The sequence below is a fragment of the Papilio polytes genome, unplaced genomic scaffold, assembly GCF_000836215.1.
Source record: "Papilio polytes unplaced genomic scaffold, Ppol_1.0 DF822178.1, whole genome shotgun sequence".
Classification (NCBI taxonomy): domain Eukaryota; kingdom Metazoa; phylum Arthropoda; class Insecta; order Lepidoptera; family Papilionidae; genus Papilio; species Papilio polytes.
In genome coordinates this window covers 3,758,199-3,781,181 of record NW_013527026.1, presented here as the reverse complement: position 1 = coordinate 3,781,181, position 22,983 = coordinate 3,758,199, and the positions used below count along the sequence as shown (strand labels likewise).

At 34.8% G+C, this 22,983-nt stretch overlaps 1 protein-coding gene across 12 annotated transcripts in view; it reads left to right on the top strand.

The window, feature by feature from the left end:
• LOC106106507 (dachshund homolog 2) overlaps positions 1-22,983 on the top strand; it is a 118,632-nt gene that overhangs the window by 45,723 nt on the left and 49,926 nt on the right. For 3 of the 12 annotated variants that reach the window (XM_013287097.1, XM_013287093.1, XM_013287090.1), the window contains exons 3-7: positions 242-253; positions 4,366-4,505; positions 16,246-16,429; positions 17,064-17,138; positions 18,820-18,879. In XM_013287097.1, the coding sequence (XP_013142551.1) occupies positions 242-253; positions 4,366-4,505; positions 16,246-16,429; positions 17,064-17,138; positions 18,820-18,879 (471 nt within the window). The remainder of the gene's footprint in view (positions 1-241; positions 254-4,365; positions 4,506-16,245; positions 16,430-17,063; positions 17,139-18,819; positions 18,880-22,983) is intronic. The other 9 variants (XM_013287098.1, XM_013287092.1, XM_013287100.1 and 6 more) reach the window with 5 other exon arrangements.

Sequence of the window (22,983 nt, the reverse complement as noted above, 5' to 3'; positions counted from 1 at the left end):
CGGCTTTGCTTTCACTTTTTATTGTTACTGTGGACGTTCCCTCTAATTTTTGGCTTCAATTAAATTTTCCGCTTTATTAAATCATTATTTTTGATGGCACCATGTTTAGTGCACGATACCTGCTTCACTTTATATCCTAACTTTATGTTCTTGATTAGAACTTTTTTGTTATAAATAAATCTCATTAATTAGTTTATGATGTCATACAATATCAATAATGTGCGTCTCTCTTCTTCCTCAGGTACTTCTCAAGGTGAATAGGTATTATGTGTAATCAAGTAGATCTCATCTAGCCTCAACCGGAACTCGTTTAGGAAAATAGAGCATCGCTTTTTTATAAACAAAATCATTTATCATGTTTGTACTGAACCCAAGACAAACTGCTACTGCGTTTGAGTTTACCGTAGATAAGATTACGCGCGTTTGTTTTACCTTGCCTACCGATTCCCGAGCCATTTTTGTAACAGTGGCCCATTGTTTGGTGTTGCCAGCCATGATTCTATTCGAATCATTTTAATAACCACAAGAGGTTATAAGGCATTGACCTGAGTGGAGCAAATTTTATAATCTACCAATACTTAACGACTATGACGTAAACTTATCTTTGGTGTGTTCGTTTTTTTGCTCGAAAAATAAATATCCTGGGATATCCACTTAACCAATTTAATTTTATTTATGTCTATTTATCTGCTTTCGCATGAATCTAGCACAATACTGTTTAAAATATATATTCTTTGTATTTATTTTGTAATGTAGTTACGAGCGCTATAGTAAATAGGTAATTCGTAGATTTAGATTTATTACTATACCATACAATAGATTTGATAAAAAAACTCCAACGTCTGATACAAACTTTAAATCCCAGTCGAAGTTCAACTATGGATATACTATAATAGATAATTTATAGTTTGAATATTTGATGCTGGTTTGAAAGAATCCCGTTACGTGATTAAACCGGCACACCACCGGATGTATTTCGACGCGACCAATTGTTTTATAAAGGGCCCGCTTATGGATCTGATGTTTTAAGGATAAAGAACAGTTTTGAAAGAGTTTAATTTAATACATAAACATTCCCATACGGGTTATAGAGCGACGTGTAAATATACCCGTAGAGAGGAGCGGTGCCGGGATAACTGTAAACATAATATGACTATTAGCTCGCGATAGCCTGTCAGCGACTCGTATTTGGTCTTTTCAGTTTGTTGAAACTCCCTTGTAGTCGGGGAAGGATGTTTACGCCCCGTAAATGTTATGATTTAGTGTCAGTAATTGGTAGTGAGTGTGAACGCGTCCACTAAGAGTCGAGAATAGTAACACAAATATAATAACAGAGACCCTCGCCTCTATTTATAGTGCAGGCAGACGACGTCGTCCGCTTTGTTCACTTCACATTACCTGCTCACTTTAATCATTGTTATTTTTTAGTTGAAAGCGTACTAGAGTAGTTACCGAAACATAAAGCTTATGTATGTATACTTGCTTATAACTATACATGTAAACTTAGCAATTATGATTACATTAACATCCAGTCTACGAAAATTTAGTTCTATTCTCAGTCAGCTATAGAAACTAAGTTTTGTTTATATAAATATTTCCGTTGAAAATGTACTTTCAATACTAATTTAAAACAAATTCAAAATTAGATCTTTAAATGAGGACAATACAATGGAGTTCTTAATAATAAAATTTCTATATATTTTTTAGGAAAAATTAAACGTTAAATGTAAATCATCACTATTGAAAAAGCTTTCTAGTTACTCCCTTTTTGCTAACGCATTCAAATAGCTTACATAAAAATAGTAACACAATCTTGTGTAAACTATTCGTAAATGTTATTGCTGTATTTTTTGCAGAATTTAATACAATAGTTGTGTTTGTTGAACTATCTATCAAAGTACATCAGTATGGGGACTTGCGGCTGCTATTTGATCAGTGCCGCTCGTGACTGATGAATATTGCCAAACAAATATAACATACAGCAAAACTATCCGTGGTGTTAGTTTCACTGTGGGGTTGGATTCTTTTCCTACGAAATACACATCGTTATGTTAAATGAAAGCATTAGATTTACTGTATTTGTTTGAAAGTTGATATAAAATCTTGTATAAGTATACTGCTGTGGTTAATTTTCAAGTATCTAGTTTCTTATTGGATTTCTCTCAAGGATAAAACATACCAATAGTATTATTTTTACTAGAATTCAAAAAGGAGACTCTCAATTCGTGTGTATGTTTTTGCTATATTGGTCTACTCAACAATTAATTTAAAATAATCGACTTATCTGGTGGTTACTTGAATTAACTTTTAAGTTATCTCTGGTCCGGAAACAAAGCTTAAGTACCTGTTGCGGACTTATTTGTGCGCTCGTCGGTCGGTATATAAATCGTTCGAAAATCGTTCAGTAATAAATCGAACGCATTTTAATGGGTGTTTATCTGTGCGAGCTTTGCGGTGTTCAGATTACGCGCCGGCTAAGTGGCGGTCGCGGCACGCGTCTTCTTATCGGTGTCGCTCGACACTTTCAATATTCGATTTCGAGACTTCCCCCGAGCTCTACGCTCCATATGCTACTCGCTGACTGAAATATGTGAATAGACAATTAGTTTTTTATGGAAATCTAATTGACAACCATAAAAATTTAAGGTGACTGAAAAAGAAACCCGTAATAAAAACTTGTGATTTTTTTACATTTATTTAATGAAATTATTGAAGGTATCATATATAATTTTCTGTTTCGGTTTGCAACTATATACCCTACAACTAAAACAGTTGTTTGTTTTAAATAAAGAGTGTCACATTTTATAGAATATTTGAGACTTTAATTGCATTCTGTAGAATAATTAAAAAAAAATTTAAAGATTTATATCACTTTAAATAACGATGTAACAAGGAAAACTCCAACGTCAACACGTACAGTACGCCCCAATGCGTAACCGAAAACGGGAGTCGCCGCAATCCTAGCTAATGGAGTGTCTCATAATGACGGCTGCTGACATAAAAATAAATAGGCGAGACTCGGTTTCTGCGTAAGCCGATACTATGATAACAGCATCGCTCCCCCGATAATTGCTGAACTTGGACGACGCCTCTGACGCTTAGTTGTAATGTAGTGCGGATTAGTTGCTTCTCGTGTAATTGGCTGCTTATGATTGCCTGGTAACTCATCTTTAATAATGTCTCATATTTTTCTTACTCTATCCATCCAAATAAGTCACAGATTTAAGATGTTAGCCTGATTAATCATGAGCTAAACTCTACCATCTATTTTTTATTATAACGTTACTTTATAGTTCAGAGAATTAAGGTATGATTTTATTGAGTTTAAAAAAAATATTATTTTGTAAAATGGTTAGAGTATCGCGAAGCGTTAGACCTTATCTCGAAAAACCGGTTTGATTGCAATAATTTAGACACAAGTAGCATTGCACAAATTATGTTAATATAATAATGTGTCCTTTTAAATTGTACGAACAAATTATTTATCGCATTATTTGCATTAATTAATTCCGTTTGGAACATGTCTGCTTAAAGAGATTTTAATCTTTATGCAATTGATATAATTATATCACCAATAATTCAATATTAAAATGAAGGAAATGCTTACAATTAGGTAGTTTTATGAGTTAGTTGTATAATTTAGTTACAAATTCTCAAGTCTCCAATGTACAAGATTTTACTTTGTTATTAAAAACGGTTATCGAAAATTTGAGTGCCAATTGTAAATATTTGCATAACTATATGTTTGGAACGTATGTTTTTAAAGGGCCCACAGGTTATATAATTAAGAGGAGTAGGTATATCGCAAATGGTCAGTGCGTATGTTCCGGTCAAGGCGAATAGGCTTAGCAAAGATTTAGTTGACAAAGTTTATTGCGGCCAAGAATATACTGTTCTCTATTACACGATCGTAAATCACGGATGGGAAAACAATAAGCGTGAAATTGTGGAAACTACGGCCGATGTCTTGTGGCGCTAAATCTTGGGGGAGTGAAATAAATAAAAATAAATCTGAGACCTCTCCCCCTCGCGAGAACTTGATTTATTAGATAAGACTTCCAAAGCAGCTTATTTGATGCGCTGCTTATGATTTTACGAACAAATAATTCTTATGTTTCAACTATGGTGGGTAAATTCACGAACGTTTTGAAGGGATTATTTTCTTTATTTCTTTAGATAAATTCATTAACGAAATCGGCCATTTGATTATTTAGCGTGCATGATACATTTTTTTAAATTCCTTCGCAATTTTTACATGTTCTGCTTGGCACGTTTATTTTAGCGGTTATGTTTTGTTTTTTACGTCCCCTACCGTAGTTTAAGTGTGTTGTGTTAAACGGCAGTAACGTGCTACAATGTCCGCAGCTCCAGACCGGGCCGACCACCGAAGCGCGCGTCGGGTGTCGGTCTCTCGCTCGCAGCCACGCAGTTCCCCGGACATCCCTTCAAGAAACATCGACTGGAAAATGGCGATTATTCACCTTACGAAAACGGACATATGAGCGGTAAGTAATAACCAACGCCTATAAATAATATAACGGCGATTATTTATCTATTGATTTTCGTTAGGTTGTATTAGTTTATTACATTTAAAATAAAATTTTCTTATATATCACATATTCAAATTCGATGATATCGCAAAACATCCGGTTCCCGCGGACACAAATGTCAACTTGATCTTCCGTGAAGATATTAACGAGTGCCAACGTAAAGGAGTCCCGCTCATTTGCTATACAAATTACACAAATACAAAATCATCCCAACACAAACGGAGAAAAGGGAATAAAGTGATTAAATAGAGCTCAGCGCAAGACGGCTGGTAATCAATCATTTTTGTCGCTTACGCTTTTGTTGACTATTTTGTATTTCATCTCTTTTACTCTTGTGGGATGTGAATATTCCGTCTCTCTCGGACGTGAAGTGTCGTGCCAGACAAGGGAGCAATTACATTCGTGATCTTGCATAAGCGGCACTTGCTTATCGCGCACTGCCGCATTTGACTTTTGAGTGTAGTTCATTCGCATTTTTTCCCTAAATTTGCAATTCGAAACACTCTCATAAGTGAAAAAGGCATTGTTTTATTTCCACGGCACGGACTACTGCCGCCACATATAGCGTTTGAATAATTAATATTTGATACTTGGCATGATATGAGGGACACTGCGCTTTTATTAATTTTAAATTCTATCAGTCGTTAAAATATCACTTTATACAAATAGTAGTTAAATTAAGGCGATGTACAAACACCAATGATACAAGAAATGGTGTCTATTCCGTGTGTGTTTTTGCAATTACATGAGTCGAATGAAGCCATTCATTAAATCATGCTTTTAGTTGTGACTCTAATCCACTGAGATTGTTTTTGTCAATTATTACGTACATCATCATTTTAACATACAAGGGAAGGGTATAATATTAAACTTTAATGAAATTCGTGCAGATATCTAATTTCAGTTCCACAGGCGAAATGGAATTAAGCGTTAAGCCAATATTATTTTGACGAGTCGTTGACAGTGGTTTACAGCTGATGAGACGTCACTCGCACACATCGTATACGGGAACTGCACACATACACAATCCTGTACAGACACGCAATGTACATGTATGCTTTCGATGTGCGTAAGGAGGCGGGTGGCCCATTTTCACCCTGTGAAATAATAGGATACGAAAACATCGCAGCCAGAATATAATCCTCGTAGGAAGGTTGAACGGAATGGAAATAGGAATATGAAATGCGTTAAAGGGACGTGTCGGCCCACGTGCTTGCCGGAAGGGTTGATGTTTATCTTTTAGATGGTAAATCAAAATCGATGCTCATTCCGTCTTGCGATGTTTGTATCGGGGCTTCTTAGTGACGTGGGTTGTAATTCACACGGATTGCAAACCTCTCTATGACGATAAAGAAGTGTTTCTTCTACCTTATTGGAACGTAAAATTATTAAAAATTCTATTCCTAACTCTGTGGAACTTGTGAAAAATTTTAACAAATTTGATAACTTAACCACATTTTACTTACGCAAAGTTAACTATTTTTATATTTTTTTTACAAATTCATGAGCTATGTAACTTAGCAATTTAATTTTTTTTAATTTGGTGTATGAATTTGAAATTAAAAACGGAGCTTATGATTAATGAACGGACAGAAAATATTTTGTCTCGACCCCACATTCATGGAGGCTGGCATGAAAATGATGTGTTGATAATAATTAAAGGTTTCCGTACGATGTCGCCGCGATTCGGATGTTTCCCGGGCGGGGTGCGGAGGGACACGCGAGGGGTAGAGGGGGATAATGTAAGGCATTATAACATTACTCGCAGGGGTATGGGAGCTTACATTCTGATTGAATTCTGCGAGTGAAATTAAGTAAGGATTTGCCTGTTTATGTTAAGGGCGTGAGATTTGATGGATCACATTGTTTCCTGTTCACGCATATTTTCACCTTTGTTCTGTAATTGTTATGGTTTTGTTGAGTTGCGTTAATTATTACTTACAATTTAGCTTTTGAACCCTTATAACGATTTTACAGCTTACAATTTTTTTCATGACTATAATAACTTGACTATTTTTATTTCCGATTATAAAAACTAATTTAATAAAAGGTAGTCTTTAGTTGTCGAGGATCAATGCACAGAAAGTGTTACGTTCGCTTTATTACTATTCTTTGTAAAAATTCTATTCTTGATATTATCATAATGGAAAATTACTACAGCGAATGGAAAATTTTGCAATGGTAATGATAGAACTGTCATTTACAAATTGTGTCTGTCGAGTTTATGCGAACTTTTTTTTACTACGCAACACAATTAAAACATTTATCGTATTGCAAAAAAAACTAATTCGCGCGTTCACTCACTGAATCGAAAATTTATCGTTTTTATACGTTCGCAGTGTGTACGCAAAACGGTCGGTAAACACACCTCGAGTCTGCAATCATAGCAATTTCTTGCTATCCGCGGCCGAGTTTACAATTTTAATGGTTAAAACATCGAGTTGCAATTGCTGGCAATCAAACAAATTACTGTTGCGCCTTGTAAGGAAATCGTAACAATCCGCGCGAGTGCCGGCGACAATTAAACGCCGTAGCGATGCGGCACGACGCGACGCGATGCTCTAATGTGCTGCTTTTGAATGAATATGGTAAGGAATCGGGAAATAGACACTTTTTTAATGCATAAATGACACTTGATGAAATGAAACAGTAAATCATGTCATTACTACAGTGTCCCGATAGTTTTTACTTACTTACTGCGTTGGCGCAGCGACCCAAAGTGGGTCTTGGCCTCCGACACGATAGAGCTCTAATCCCTTAGGTCACGTGAATCTAAGTGACATTTTTCTACTTGCAAGATACATGTACATGAGTTATATGTAACAGCCTTTTATTACTTGTCACTGGTCTAATACCAAAAGGGAGAGCCACAATTCAACAAATGAACAGAATTGTACGACCTATTCAGTTTATTTTTAATTTATTGTTTATAACAAGTCAACGCATCAGGTTGCCTTATATATATTTTTGAATGACTTATTCTGTCATATTTCTATTCGTATGTCAATGCTCGATACTAGAAACGTAAAAACAGTAGAATTGGCACAGGCAGCGGCATTGCGAAACGTTCCAACTGCATTGCTGTTTAATTGTGCGTTCACTGATATATTTATTTCCGACGCGCCCACCTACACAACTAATTAACTTTAATAATTATTATCAAGTAATTAGTTTAGCTACTGTCATACACTATTATTTACTGAATCAATCATATCAATCGCTTCTATTATGTCTAATTATGTTTTGTTATTCAACTTTGTAGGCTTGATAATATTCCGGGATTACTAAGGCACAAAGCGAATTCACAAAGGTAATACTCCTATAGTTACTTATGTAACTCCGTGATCCCGGATTACTGTAAGATGTATGCCACAAGCTCGAAGTAGTAATGCTCAATGATTTGTAGTTTGCAACGAAAAAAAAATAGTTTTTAAAAATGAAACATAATTTAATGATTTCATATTAAAATATTAAGAAATAAATTTGATTCTTAAAAATTAATGAATGTCTATGGATTTTATTTATTTGTCTAGAGAAATAATATGGAAATAAGACGACACTTAATGATACTGGTCGATATTAATCTTGTTATGATAAAGCAACACTAACAGTAATAGAAAGAGATTTACAGTTGTATATTTAAATTGGAATGCAATTACACATGGACGAATGATATCAATCATGTTACCATCTGTGAAGCTTTGCTTTTTGTTTCATGGAGCAATAAACATTTCTTATCCTCCGCAACAAACATTACATTGGCACAATTTCCATACATACGATATAAAGTGTTTTATTCCCATCGTTCGTTCATGATGTGGAACGGGCTTACAATTAAATTGTTTTGCTACCCACTTACGGCATCGCTCACACCTTGAGACTCATCACGGCTTCGTTTTACCTTTTTTTGCAAGTAAAAGCATAACGTTGGAATTTCTTTTAATTAGCAACACCGGCCGTATTTGTATGGTTCTGGCAACATTCTTCGCTCGCCTCAGTCTTGGAGAAGTTGTTTAATTTTTACCGAATTATTTTCACATGCACCATCCGTATGCTTTATTTCAATGTAACATTGACCATAGTAAAAAAATCAATGTAATTTCATTAAAAATTCTCGATTCCAATGGATGTTTTTTCCTTTTGCATCATTAACATGTCAACGAGCTTTTGAAAACTAAAGCGATATTTAATCGATCGAAACTGGATTATACGTTTCCTTTTTCCGTAACAGTGGCATTTTTATTATCTGTGCTACGACGATAATAACCGACTATTAAGTCATTGAAATACGTTGTACAGCGCGAATAACAAGATATATGTGAAAATTACAAATGTTTGCTTACCGTTTGTATGTAACGGGCAAAAAGTATAATTGTTTAATAACATACCAGCATTGCCGGACCGAGAGCACGTTAAAAACCGTTTGCGCTCTTATATTTTTCCAAGCAAATGTCAACATTTTGCAAAAATATTCCTGACGTGAAATTATATTATGCTTACGATAAAAAAGCAAATATTAACTATAATAAGATCATCAATTGCTTATATTGATTTTTTATTTTTTTGTAGGTTACGGACTATAAATTATAATTGATTGTAAAGTGTGTAGAATATTCTTGGAGGAAATTAATAAACACAAGAATGTCTTCTACTTCAGTGTAATATCTTCATGATTATATGTTTAAAAGGTGAAAGAGTAAAAGACAATAAGGATTTAAGGATGTATATTAGGTAAAAATGTTATACACAAATTGTTCTTTTAAAAATGATATAAAAAAACATTCAATAAATCTTTTGTTTACCTACATCATAAAAGCATTGATGTTCAGGTTAAAAGTACGCCTAAAATAACGTCATACGTTTGAAATTACCTTTACGATACCCAGAGAAATGAATGCAATATTAAAATTATGGAAACGGTATCAGTGATATTAAGTTCAAACAGAAATATTACATAGTAGCAGCTGCCGGTTGCCGCCGACGGATAATCTCCCTTTTGTGCGGCGATATTAATAAAAATATGCCTCGATGTCTGTCTGTATCAGTAATAGTTATGTTACAATGAACGAAGTTCCATTGTGGATTTTTACGTTTGACTTGGTTTTTAACAAGCTCGAATACGTGAATGCTACTTGGGCTTGCTTTAGCGGTATCGTCAATTTGTTAATGCTAAGTAGTCATTGTGTCGATTTGTAACCTTTAGAATTTATGGAATTTACGTTATATCGTATGCTATAGTTTGTAATGGAATCGCTTTAGGCTCCTAATTTAGTGTGAAATGTGTAAATTAATGTTAACTAGCTTTTGCCCGCGACTCCGTCCGTGTGGAACTAAAAAAAAAACAAAAGTGAATAGCCTATGTGCTCTTCCAGACTATCCTTTACATCTTCACCAAATTTCATCGCAATCCGTTCAGCCGTTGAAGCTACAAACTCTAACAATTATCCATCCATCCATCCAACTAAACTTTCGCATTTGTAATATTAGTATGATTACGATAGTTTAAAGCTGCTCACTTTATGTTTAATTTTGATGGTACTGTACGACTTTAGACCAGAGATTGCCGTTTATTTGCTTCAATAAATTAAAAACGTGAGATATTACTTTACACGTAATAACATACTATAGTATAATTATGTGTCTGGCACATACTAATATTGACGCGTGTATTTATTCGAGATAAAGTTCTATCCCGGTCAATTTACGAGTAATTAAGCCTGACCCTCTTTCGCGCAGTGAGGGAGAACTTTTATTTGGCCCATGAAAATATCCCGGATTGCCGCTGAATACGTATCCTATTGGCGCGTATCGCGTTAAGAGTGCCCGACTGCCCACTCTGCCCGACTGCCCGCTCTGCCCGCTCTGTCCGCTTATTCCGGCCCTGGATTAATGTCAGTAATATTAACAGATTTTACTCACAATCATCAGATTTATATTCCTTTTCATTACATAACTTAATTAGGTTTTTTTTAATATCAATAGTTTAATTGTTTTTTTAATAAAAAAAATACATAGTTTATTAAAAGTTAAAAAAAAAAAACAATTTTACAGAGTTCTGTACAACATTATTTTTATTACCTGTTCTTAATCTGCTGTGTTATAATTTTTTACAACATATTAACTTAGTTACAAGTGCGTTAATAATTAAATAAATCTTTTAAAATGTTAGTTAATTCCTAAGTAACAATATACGAGTATCTCGTAGTACAATAAACAGGCAATCCTTGTTAAAGCCTATAACTTCTCAAATTACGTTGGTAAGTAAAGGGACGCGGATTAGCGTGTGCTAGGGCAAATATTTTATTACAGTCCAAATCTCCAGCCCTCGACGTTTTATTGTTCATAAGGCTCGTCCGGCCCAAATGAAAGAGTTTATGGCGAAGACATAAGTCTGTCTGTGTTGCCACAAATAAGAAACTTACCCTTATAATGTTGGACAATGTGGAGACCGTTATTTTTACAAAATATTCTTTTGTATAGTATTACTGTACAAGTGAAAGTATTAAATTGTTGAGGGCATTTTATAATTTTTGAAAAATAATGAAAAAGTGCTACCGAAATAACCATTCCTTGTACAATAAATAAGGACAATAAAATTAACTTAATTTATACAACTTTTTACGTTTATGTTGCGATATTTTAGTATTATAATTCTAGCAATACAATTGAGCGATGTTTATTGTTGTCCGAGCAAGTTGTTGACCGAACACAATTTGTCGGCGTTCGTGTATTACTGTTATTGATTGTTGCCGGCGCGTGACTTGTGTCGCCGATTGTCCGTCTCCAATATTGTTGACTATTCGGAATAGAACTTCTTTTCATCTCTTAATAGATGTACTGTTACAACTAGGGACTTTATTTATTTTATTTAAACAAAAACACAATATTGTGAACTGTGCATGTAATTTCACAAATACATTGCACATAAATTGTTTTAATCTTTACTAGGTTGATTCTCTGTATTAAAGGAGCCAATACCATCCCTTAATTCGTTTAACACTAATACTAAATTCACAAAAATAAACTAAATACTGCACTTCGCCATTATTTAATAGTAAATATGTAGGTGGCTGTGTGTGTGCTCTTTGTACAGACGAGTTATAGAGTATTATTAAATAATGGATAAAATTTTAAAATAGCTTAAAACATCGTCTTAAAAGTTGTTGTCCCTTTTAGTAAAGATAAAAAGCATTTTAATGATAATGCTCAAATAAAATTTCATTTTCACAGTTAACAGAGCCGGCCGTGTAAGCGACAAAAAGCGATCCAACTCCCAAATTGCAGACAGTTATTTCGCTCAATCGTATATGCCATTGGTATACTGACCGTACAATTATGTGTTTATTGTAAACGCCACGCTTGCCGGCCGGCTGTAATTTACTTTTAATTCGCCTTGTTTTGTATCATTTTCGAGATTCTTCGTTTTGCCGCCTCTCCGCGTCTGCCGATCATTTGGCTTGCCATTCCGAGGCTTGACCTCAGTTCACTTAACGTTAACTGTTTTGTTATACAAGGATTCATAGCTACTACTCTAAGTGCAGTCTACTTTTGTTGTTGTAGCTATCATGACAGTACTTTCTAAATTTTGTTTTAACTATTATAATAAATAAGTAGGTTTTATAACATTTCATCATCAACTTGCCCTTACCCCTACGGAGGGTCGTCACAGTATTGCTGCTCTTCCATACATTTCTATCAGCCGTTATATCTGAATCCATTCCCTTCTTAAGCATAAGTTTCATAACATCTAAAAGCATTAAAACATGTTTTATTTTTTTAAGAAGATTAACTAAAACTGCAGAAAAACATCTAATTTATTTTCATGCAAAACAAACAATATTTAAAATGATTACATGTAGTTCAAATTGCGTCATTTAATGGGAGCGTTAAAACGTCACCCGCGCCATGCTATAATTAAAAGAGTATAAATAACTCGACTATGAGGACGCTAATCTGATGGTAACTAAGCTTGCATACAGAGAATAATCGTTAAATTAGTTACAATAACACGTTACAATAACTATAAAGTAACTATAACTAAATAAACAAAATAAGAACAGTAACGGGGAATATGTTTCAAATATTAGTCATGCTATCTTAACTGAAACTTAACTGCGATGGAAATATACAAAAATATAAAAGTTTAAAGAAAAGGTTTCATTTAACAGTAGGATAGTTCACTCTAATATAATAATTTTTGCTACAGTCACCTGAATCAAACTTCAGTAACTCACATTTTTACAATTCAGAATTTCGATTTTAAAAATGTGATGTGATGTGATGTGACGTAGCCGTCAATAGCATATATTCCTGGTCAGAAGTATACGGATGTATACATATTTTTGAAACGGTATACAAGTTTCTTGACTTTTGTAAATGTGTGCATATTTGTGCAGCTGACTGTACATACTTACAATATATTTTTGTAACCTCTATCCCTGTTCAATCACAGCACACAGTGCAGCAATGCCGCACACCAAAGTATAAACATTTAACAACTTTGTATTTTTATTAGCTTCGTATTTATATTGCAAGAGCTTAATGCATCTAATAATTTATTCGTTTCTTGTGATTTACCGGCCATTACTGTTATGTTAAACTTTTAACTTATACCAGGGAGTTATAAAATCTAGGCGTTTATTTTTCGTAATATTTGATGGTACATAGATTGAAATAAGTTTTAGAGTGCGTGGAATTAATAATTGATGACTAAATGCAACATTGTAAGAAACTTAGAATTTAATTATTAAATGACTTAGCCTTATATTATTAATAATAGTTAAACATAGGTATATTAATGACAATAAATAATAATCAATTCTTAGATAGACAGCCAAGTCTTATTGAGTTAAATGTCGTCGAGTACCCAAAGGACAATTAATTAAAGAAAAATACGCTTTGGAATCTTGTTTACATATAGGTATTTCAATTAACAAAATATACATTGTAATAAACTTTATAACTACTAGGGCACAAACAGTGCAGTCATTTTAAGATTCAGAAGTAATAGTTTTGACTGTGGTCTTTTAAAATGTATGATTAAGCTATCATGTTTGTGATATTAAAATTGTTAAAACAAACATAGTATGATGCACATACGAACATATTAGTACGTAGGAACAGTTTGTAGGCAGGTGAGCGAGTGGTCACAAACTATACATTGTCAGTCGCAGAGCTCGTTCTTTTCGCTTTATGGCCAATTATTTATGCCTTTGCCGTTTGGTCATTTTGTAATCCGAGCGTAATAAAACTCAATGGTTATTATGTCTGTTCCATTATCTTACTGGCTGCGAGTGTAGCTTTGCCATATCATAAAACATGCCTCAATCAATTAGTACAATACAAATGTTGCTTTTCGTTCGATGTTCGATTGTTAAAAAAAATAAAGCCTTATTGAGCGAACGTCGTTGAGCACTTTTAAAAAATAAAATGGTCTTTTAAATTTGCGGTTATGATTGCCTCTATCCCAACCTCCTTTAAACACATAAGTGATCTAATTGGGGTCCCGATTCTATCGATTCTAATTCGATATAATGGTCGGTAATTTGATGCGGTCATTTATCGAGGACAGTCGATATTCGATCAATAAATCGACGGGAATCGATATCATAATGGTTCACAATCGATCGTTTTATTTCTTTAAATGCTTAATGAGCGGATTCACATAATAATAGTTATAATGGTAATCGACCAACGGTGTTTCTTTTTTCAACTCGAGAGATCATTCGATCGATCGCCGATTAAATGCCATTTTGTTCACTTGTACTTTTTTGCCAACGTGCTATTAAAACTGAAGCATATTATAACAATAATATTTAATACAGGTGATTAGGATTTTAAATGAATTTGCCTCGGAATTCCTAAGCTTTTTTAATCGTGGTTAAAACAAACAAATATATAGGAATAGTAAATAATTGTAATTATATTGTAGTACTTTATAGTAACTTAGTACCTTAACTATAGTACTTTATAGTAGTAGTTAATGGTATGGGAGAAAATCATTAGTAAAAAAGTTATGCCAAAATTCTCGATACGTGAAAATGTTTACGCGATTAAAAAGAAATGAAACAAATATAGGCCACGCTACTTGTAAGAAAGAGACAGCATAGGGTCTGACCGCAGGATATGAGATTTAACACGCATCCAGTTAATTAGTGAATGCGGTTGACCAAAGCGCGTGGGCTCGTGTGTGCGCAAGGATTTGTAAATATTACTGTTAGTTGTTTAACCGTATTGTGGTTTATTTCAAATAAATTTTGCACGAACAAGGAAATGTAAAACTTATTGTTTAAATGGCTTTTGAAACATTACTTCTTTGTTGACTATTGTGCGATTTAATATTAAGTTGAAATTGACATTATTGTGACAAACTTACATTTTTAAAAAACAATATTTGAAATTAAGTAATGTTATAGTATATTTTGATAAATCAACTATTGTTTTAACAATCTAACTTTACTCTTAAACATTAGTTAATTCGATACACAAATAAAACTACCTGTTAAAATCTAATGTACACACATGAGATTCAATATCTACTAACCACGAATGTAAATTTTAACCGGTGTATGGCTCAGAAGATAACCGAAGCGGTTAACTAAGTAAATACACCCGGTCAATTAATTCAGGGTCCATTGGTCATAATGTTTGTTTGTTTGTAACTTAGTTTAATCACCGAGTATTGCTTAGTGTGAGTGAAGGGTGGCATTATACATTCATGTGATATTCTTGTTTCGTATATATTTCTCTAATAAAACAAATTATGATACCAGAGTTTTGCGAAGGTCATTGAACCTAAAGCTATACTTCTCTAATTTATTATCAATTTTAGATTATTACTGCTCTGTATGATTTCAATAACAACTTAATTTACTAGTTAATGGATAATCTATTGACATTTTTTTACAGTCTTGTTTGAAATAGAGTCAAAACATTTGTTCATAATCAATGCAGTACACCGTGTAAGATATTATGCGGTGTTGATTTATAGGATTAACATTATGCGGGTGTTTGTGCCATAACCTGTGTCGCTAATAGCATAACAAAGCTAAGCATGTATTGAATCGTCAGCAATCCCGAAATCCTTTGTGAAACGCCGGCGACAATGGAAAAGGGTGTTTCCTTTAACGGCCCGACCGTTAATTCGTGTATAATTCGACACCTCGTTAATTGTTTCCGACGCCCGGTCCGTTTGGTGACCTCGCCGGTGGGGGCTCGCGGACGTCCAAAGACCACCCGAAAACCTCCAAAAACAACCCCCGAAAAGGGTGTGCCATTTTAAGAATATTTGTCCAACACCCCCTATGTTTACACGGGCTGTTTGTGGTGCCCACAAAACAATAGTCTCAAATTCATTGCTCATTTTATTATTGTTGATTCGCCGTTTACGGTCGATTCGATTATTGGAACGGGTAATTAAATGATAATACCCGCCATTAATTGGATTTTACCTCGGCAGGTACGCTTCGCTGTATCGTTAGAGTGGCGCGCTATTTATTTTGACAAATTTTGGGGGTATTTATGAACAAAGTCCGCAAGAGATCGATAGTCTAATTTGTGTATTCAGGAGAAATGTTTTTATATCGAATTTAACAAATTAAATTTATTAAACGAAATAAACTCCAATTGGATTGAAGAACGACAATCTTGTGTTACTTTTATGTGACAGAGTATTAACAACAGTGTGTTTTAACAGAGATGGCCCGAATGGAGAAGTCGCCGCTACTGGCCAACGGCTACAACGCGCCGCCGACGCACCTAGGCCCGATGGGCTTCATGCACCAGCACGCCCTCATGTCGCCTATGCACCCGGGCGTGCCGCGGCCCGACGGCTCCATCATCAAGGGACAGCCCATGCACAACATGGAGGCGCTCGCCAGGTAAATATTATCATACTAAATAGAACTTAAATTACGTCCTCCGGTGTTGCGGATGTTCATGGGCGACGATCACATTGTTGTTTCCGACGCTCATTTGCACCTACTCTTATAAAAGACAAAATGACATTTGGATATTGTCGTATGTCATATTCTAGGAAGAAGCCTATCTGGAACTATTAAAAGATACATTAATCTTAAAGAGAATTTCTGAAAAAAAAAAAACAAATAATTGTGAATAACTGTTTTCAGTTGCTGTGATTCATATGATCACTTGTTTATGGCGAATCCGATTATTTACAAAAACAGTCGTTTTAACGTAGTATTAAAGTTAACAACATATTTTAGAAGAACTGTGTAACGTTTACATAAACTAGTACATGCATTTTGGATAAATTATATAATTCAATAAATTCTAAATTTCTTATATGTCATATTGCTAATTAGATATATTTATTGATCGTGACAACGTATGTTTAGATTACTTTTCTTATAGGTTTCTTTGAATAAACGTATTGGTTAGCAAAAATACTTTTATTTTAATTCAATCTCTCGCGTCTATTTACTATGGTTTCACCTCTTAGGTAAATATTTGTCAGTGCGAAGCTTAAGTACGTTAAGTAGCAATCTTACGCAGGTATTCTGTGAGGGCGTGGGCCTTCACCGGTCGCGCAGACCCTTCTGAACTACAGATGCAGCTTGGCCCTGACACGTAAGGAATTAGTAATTTAAAGAACTAGTATATAAAAATGTTTTTATTCAAAGCAATCCGCAAAGTTCTAATTAAGTAACTAAAGTTTACAATTTGCCCACTAGATGGCGTTATTCTCTATCTCTGTTAAAGTTAACTTTAACATGACGTATTTTTTAATAAAAGTCTCTGGTAGTTTCCAAGAATTAATAAAATAGGCTCAGGATTAATTGCACAGTTTTTCTACCACTATAATCAAATAATTTTATACATAACGACTAATTTAATTCAATTTTTCTGATAAGGTTTTTTACACGTAAATATTATGATTCCTTTTACTAGCATAGATGTTTACAGATAAAAAATTGACGTCGTCGTTGTCCAAATACGATTTTAATAAAATAACTTATACGGCATAGAATATAATAAGTTAATTGACTTGTCGTGCATCGTGTCTAATAAAATAAAAACTTTAAAGGCAATAAAACTAACCTGGAACGGATATTGGTAAAGTCATGAAAAGCGGCGGTCGCGCTGGGATTGTTTGGGCATCGTTTTGTCCGCCACCACGCCCGGTCAATACATGGCGATCTATTTCAGTTTTAATGATTGATAAACCAACGGAAACTACATGTATTTTATGTATATTGTTACGTTAATTAAATGTCGACGAGCATAAAATATGAGGTATTGTTGACGTTAAGGTTTTGGTTCCTGCCTAAGGTGGCACGGCACGGAGTTATGACAAAGGAACACCTTTGATTATATTCAATAGTATTTTTTTCTTCTTTCAATAAACAATAATCATTGATGTATCTTTTGTACAAAAAAAAATGTTTTGTAACTGAATGAAACAAATGGATTATAGGAATTAGGCAGTCGTCAGTGGTGACAGTTCAAGGTTGAAACAATTAAAGGCGGAAATCGGCAATCTAGCAACAAATCGGCTTACCCGCCGCGTTTACCGAAAGAAACCCTCTATCGGGTCAATAGCTGCGGCCGCAGGTTAAATGTCTAAGCACGCTAAGCCAATAAGAAAAGTACAAACACTGAGTGCCCTCACTTCCGCCGGAAGACCCACAATGCTCACTTGACTTACCCCACTGTCTTACTGGCCCTATGTGATTCAATCTATCGGATATCGGCTGTATTACACATATTAGCTAACGTTCTTACACCTGTGACGTCATCATCCTTTACTACTGCAACTAACCATGAGTAAAAACACAAGCAAACAATAACAATTTAACATAAAAAATCGAACTTCTTATTAGAATCTTATAACAGTTACGTAATGAAATACTTTCTAACTATTTGTTGTCAAAGAAATGAAAGAGAGTTTATTGAAAAACAAAGAGGCGAAGTAATTGAGAAACAATTCCAAGCATCACGCATGAGTTGGCACGGCACAAATATAAGCGATTGTTTTAAAAACATAATTAATTTCTTCGGCCCCTCGCGCAGCCTAACGGAACATTTAATATTGAGTGCTCATAATTATTCCTTTAACATTTAAACCCTTTCATTTGAGAACTTTTTATTTTGCGAATACTTGGGAACGCTTTGTAGCAACTCTTGTCTTTGCAGTCTTGTAACAATAAAAGTATTCTAACCCTTGCACCGCCGCTTTCATTCATCTCTTCTCATTTTTTTTTATTTTATGTCTTCCTCATTTTTCTTATTTTATTTCCTTTGTCAACAGATCTGGTATTTGGGAGAATTGTAGAGCGGCTTATGAGGACATCGTAAAACATCTCGAAAGGTAAGGGACAAAATAATCTTACCAAAATAATAATTAGATGCCCATTTTATAGAACAATATAAATGATTAAGCACACTTAAAAATGACATAATAACGTAAATGAAAAATTATATAGAAATAAAACGTCACGACGTTGAAATAAAAATGAATAGCTAGAATCATTTATTTTCAGTTTTTCCTAGTTTTTTTTGTTTAATCATTACATCTCACTACTTCATTTTTTTTCTTACCTGTTATTTATTTAACTTTAAGGACTTTTGTAAATCTTCAAAACCTGAACTTTTCCTAATGGATTACATGATACGCATTACCTAATTAAACCTATCCTTACAAGGTATTGTTTAATACATCTAAAATGAGAAGTTCCACATTCAGTTACGTAGTTTTTTTCATTTTTCCAAGTTTTTAAAATTCAGTAATTCCTTCCAATGCTGCAAGTTTTATGTGAATAAAAACAAAAGCGCTTGAAAGTGTGAAAAAGGATTAAAAAAAGACATTCTTAATTTAAACGAGCAGATATCACTGGGGAGTGTGAAATTAGAGGAGACAATTAGATCCGTGGATCGGGTGTATTTTTAACAAATGACCGGTAGGTGGCGGAGTCCCGGCCTGCCGGCAGGGCGCGAACAATTCATCAAACTCATTCGGGGGCTAATCTCGATGCGAGGAAAAAGCGGCTCTCATGTAAATTGGGCCGATTGGAGGGCCGGCGTGCGGGGGGGAGGAGAGGGAAACCGCTTTTCTTTTCTTGTTTAATGGATGGTGATTGATCGGCGCGGTCTGAACGATACTCGATTCTGACTTCCCTTTAAGTACTTCAAATGGGAATTGGTACATGGACGATTTAATTTGTTCAAACTGAATATATAACTCAAGAAACTTGTTTTTCACTTTACCTCTTTATCGTAACAATAGGTAAAGTTAACCTTTTCTAAATTTTAAACTAGGTGGCGTTATTCTCAACTCAAAAATTGTTCTGATTTTGCTTTCTCGTTGGTTGTTCGTGTTCAAAATGTAATGGCATGACAAAACTGAATTTAGCTTCTAAAAACCATTATGTTAATAGATACATAACGACCAATTCATTAAAGTCGTTTAAAAAGAATAAAAAGCCTTTCACAAAGCTCAGTATAAAAAACAATCGATCGGTAAATCATAATTTTTCACGTTCCATTCGGACGTATGACGCGAGGCTCCCCCAATGTTCTGCGCTAAAATAAAGCCTATTAATTGAGTGTAGAATCGTATACATAAACCGTATCCGTTTATCCGAGATCCGAGTGTCGGATAGAATTACAGTCGGACATCGGGCCGTGTACCGATGTGTCACTGTCAACCGACCATCGCCCCGCCACTCGCGCGGGATTAGGCGCTTTTAAAAGAAATAACCTAGTAATTTTACAACAAAAACCGTACCCTCTTTAGCTTTTAATACATGCGAAGAAATTACTTTTAGAAATTAAATAAAATGTGATGCAAAATAAAGTGTCTTGCTGAGAAAATTTGTTCTTAACTGGCAACCAAATTATAAAACGCTCCTTCGTCAATTTTTAGAAACATTTTAGAATAGGGGTTTATAAAAATCAAATGGTTAGAGACCACGAAGTTTGACAACGCTACTTTCCTGTTTATGACGATAGATGCACTATTATAGTGAATTTGTTGGTAGTAAATTTTTATTTGAATGTAAAAAGCAACTAAAACTTATAAGTGAACAATAATGACATATTTATATTAGTTAACATTAATAAAATTATAAGATTAAAGAGGAAATCTTTTATTGAAATCGTTTGTGGTATCTCGATTGTCTCGCATTAGGACAGCGCGCATGCGCCGCCGCGCCGCCGCGCCGCCGACCGCTCTCCAATACTAAGTCCAATTAATTGACAGGATTATCTCTGATTTAATATAATTTGTTGCCGTTTGCTTTGTTTTTGTCTCATGTCTACTCATCCGTGTTATTATAATGATATTTTGTTTGTTGCGCGAACCCTTTAAGATGTTATTTTAATAATGTCAACATTGTAGACTTTTTATCGTGTTGCATTTCTTGCTGCTTTTGTTCGTTTTTTTCTTAAACTGGAATTGCGCATTCAAGTTCAAGTTAAAGCGAAATGAATTAGTCACATAGTTCGTTTTTAAAACTTATATTTAGTTTTTGTTGTTTTTTTATAGTTTGTTGATCGCATTATGACTAACTAATAAGACATTTTAAGAAAAGTTTTGTATATATACATTTCGTTTTTAACAGTTTTACTGAATAAGTATAAATTCACAAATTTATAGTTTTAAATTGTATTCAATTGTAGTATGTACGCTTACTAATTATTGCAGTAGAGACAAATGAGAGGAAATCTTCTAAGAGCTTCACCCGCGTAGGCTCTCAATCCTAGCAGTTAATCAGTCGTTGAGTCAATTAGCAGTCAACAAATCGTCGGGCTCTATGCGCCCGTCCGCTCGGATTCGAGTTCAGTTCGAATTAGCGTCGCTTAATCGCGACCCGCCGGGTCCGCTAGGTCCGCCGGGCTGCCGGACTGCTGTGTTGGGGACTGAGCCGGCACACATCGCTCTGACATCCCTCGTTATTCATCCTACCCCTCGCTACAAGATAACTGTTTATTGACCCTTTGTTACACTCTGATTTAAAGTTGCCGATTTTAAACGCTAGATGTCGCTAGGTTTATAACTTGTTATCTTTTTTTTTGATTTTTAAAACCAGTGCTTGACCACGATCCCACCTACAGTTAAGTGGTAATGTAGCCGAAGAATGGTACGCGCTTTAAGGTACCCACGTTATGATTGGTTGGAAACATTGACGCCGGCAGCTCATTCCATTCTTTTGTTGTCCGCACGAGAAAAGACCTCTCAAATTATTTCGTACGAATACGTAGCACGAGAATTGTGTATGGATGGAAACCAGGTGACTATACTGGAAATAATCTATAACATATATCTGAAAACATCGGCAGATAGAATTAAAAAGACAAAGTGAGAGTGAGACATCGATGGCACTACACTATATTTAGAAAACAAATCTCTTACCTTTTACAATTGATATTTTGTTTCATATAGATAAAATAGGCCAAAATTCCACAAATTGTTTAATTAGATAATAAAAGGTTATTTGTGGCTTGGCAATGAATACGCGGTATCAAAACCTACCCCGCAACAAAATACAGAGCACGCAAAAAATGTGACCAGTATTTGAATAGCAAATCCGTTTACAAACATTTGGCACGGTGATTGGTGACGTTGAGACACAAGCGTGATTGGATCCTCTACCATTAATTTCAACGAAGATCAAACGAAGACCGAGGGTGATATTTATCAAGGATATTGCGAATTATTTTAATCAAATCAAATTCCCTTCGTTGTAAACAAATGCTTTTGATTAATGAGACTCGCGACAGAGCTCGCAGACGTTGTGATAAAACACCCGCGCACCCAAAATTAATGGTCATAAAATGAACTCTTGTATCCGAGAGATAAAGATGCTGAATGCCTACAATCTTCCATGATTTTTCTTCGCCTTGTATTATGAAAGATGATTCCTTAGATCGCATCTGGTGACTTTGTACATTTATTTAGAGGCCGGAAATCGGGCGGGAGTAATTTCGCGCCGTTAGTGTTTCGACGAGCGTAGATATTTAGATTGTCATGGCGACGAGTCATTAATAACGTTAGAATTTTGATTTTCAGTAGGCTAATATGCAAAGGGCGTCGCGCAAAGGGTGCACAGTCACGGCATGGCAGTCGGCCCTCCGCATACCTTCCGAGTTTGTCGCCGATGCGGTCCTTCTGGCATTTTATGTAGCTCTTTGTACTTTGCCCTTTTACCGTAACTATTCGGATAGTTCTGTTGGTGAACCGAACTATTCGGTTACTGTACCTTTGATATATACACACTTAATATTTTTGTCAATGAAAACATTGCAGAGATTTTTAAAAACGCACTGGCCTTCGTAAAGTCATAAAATGTTGGTAACATTAATTTTAGTAAAAATATTAGAATAGAGTTTGTTAAATAGTAGTTTATTATTGTAAGTCAGTCTTTCCTCAAAGAGACTAAGCAAGCATAACGCGAGCGGGGCGTGGGTTGGGGGG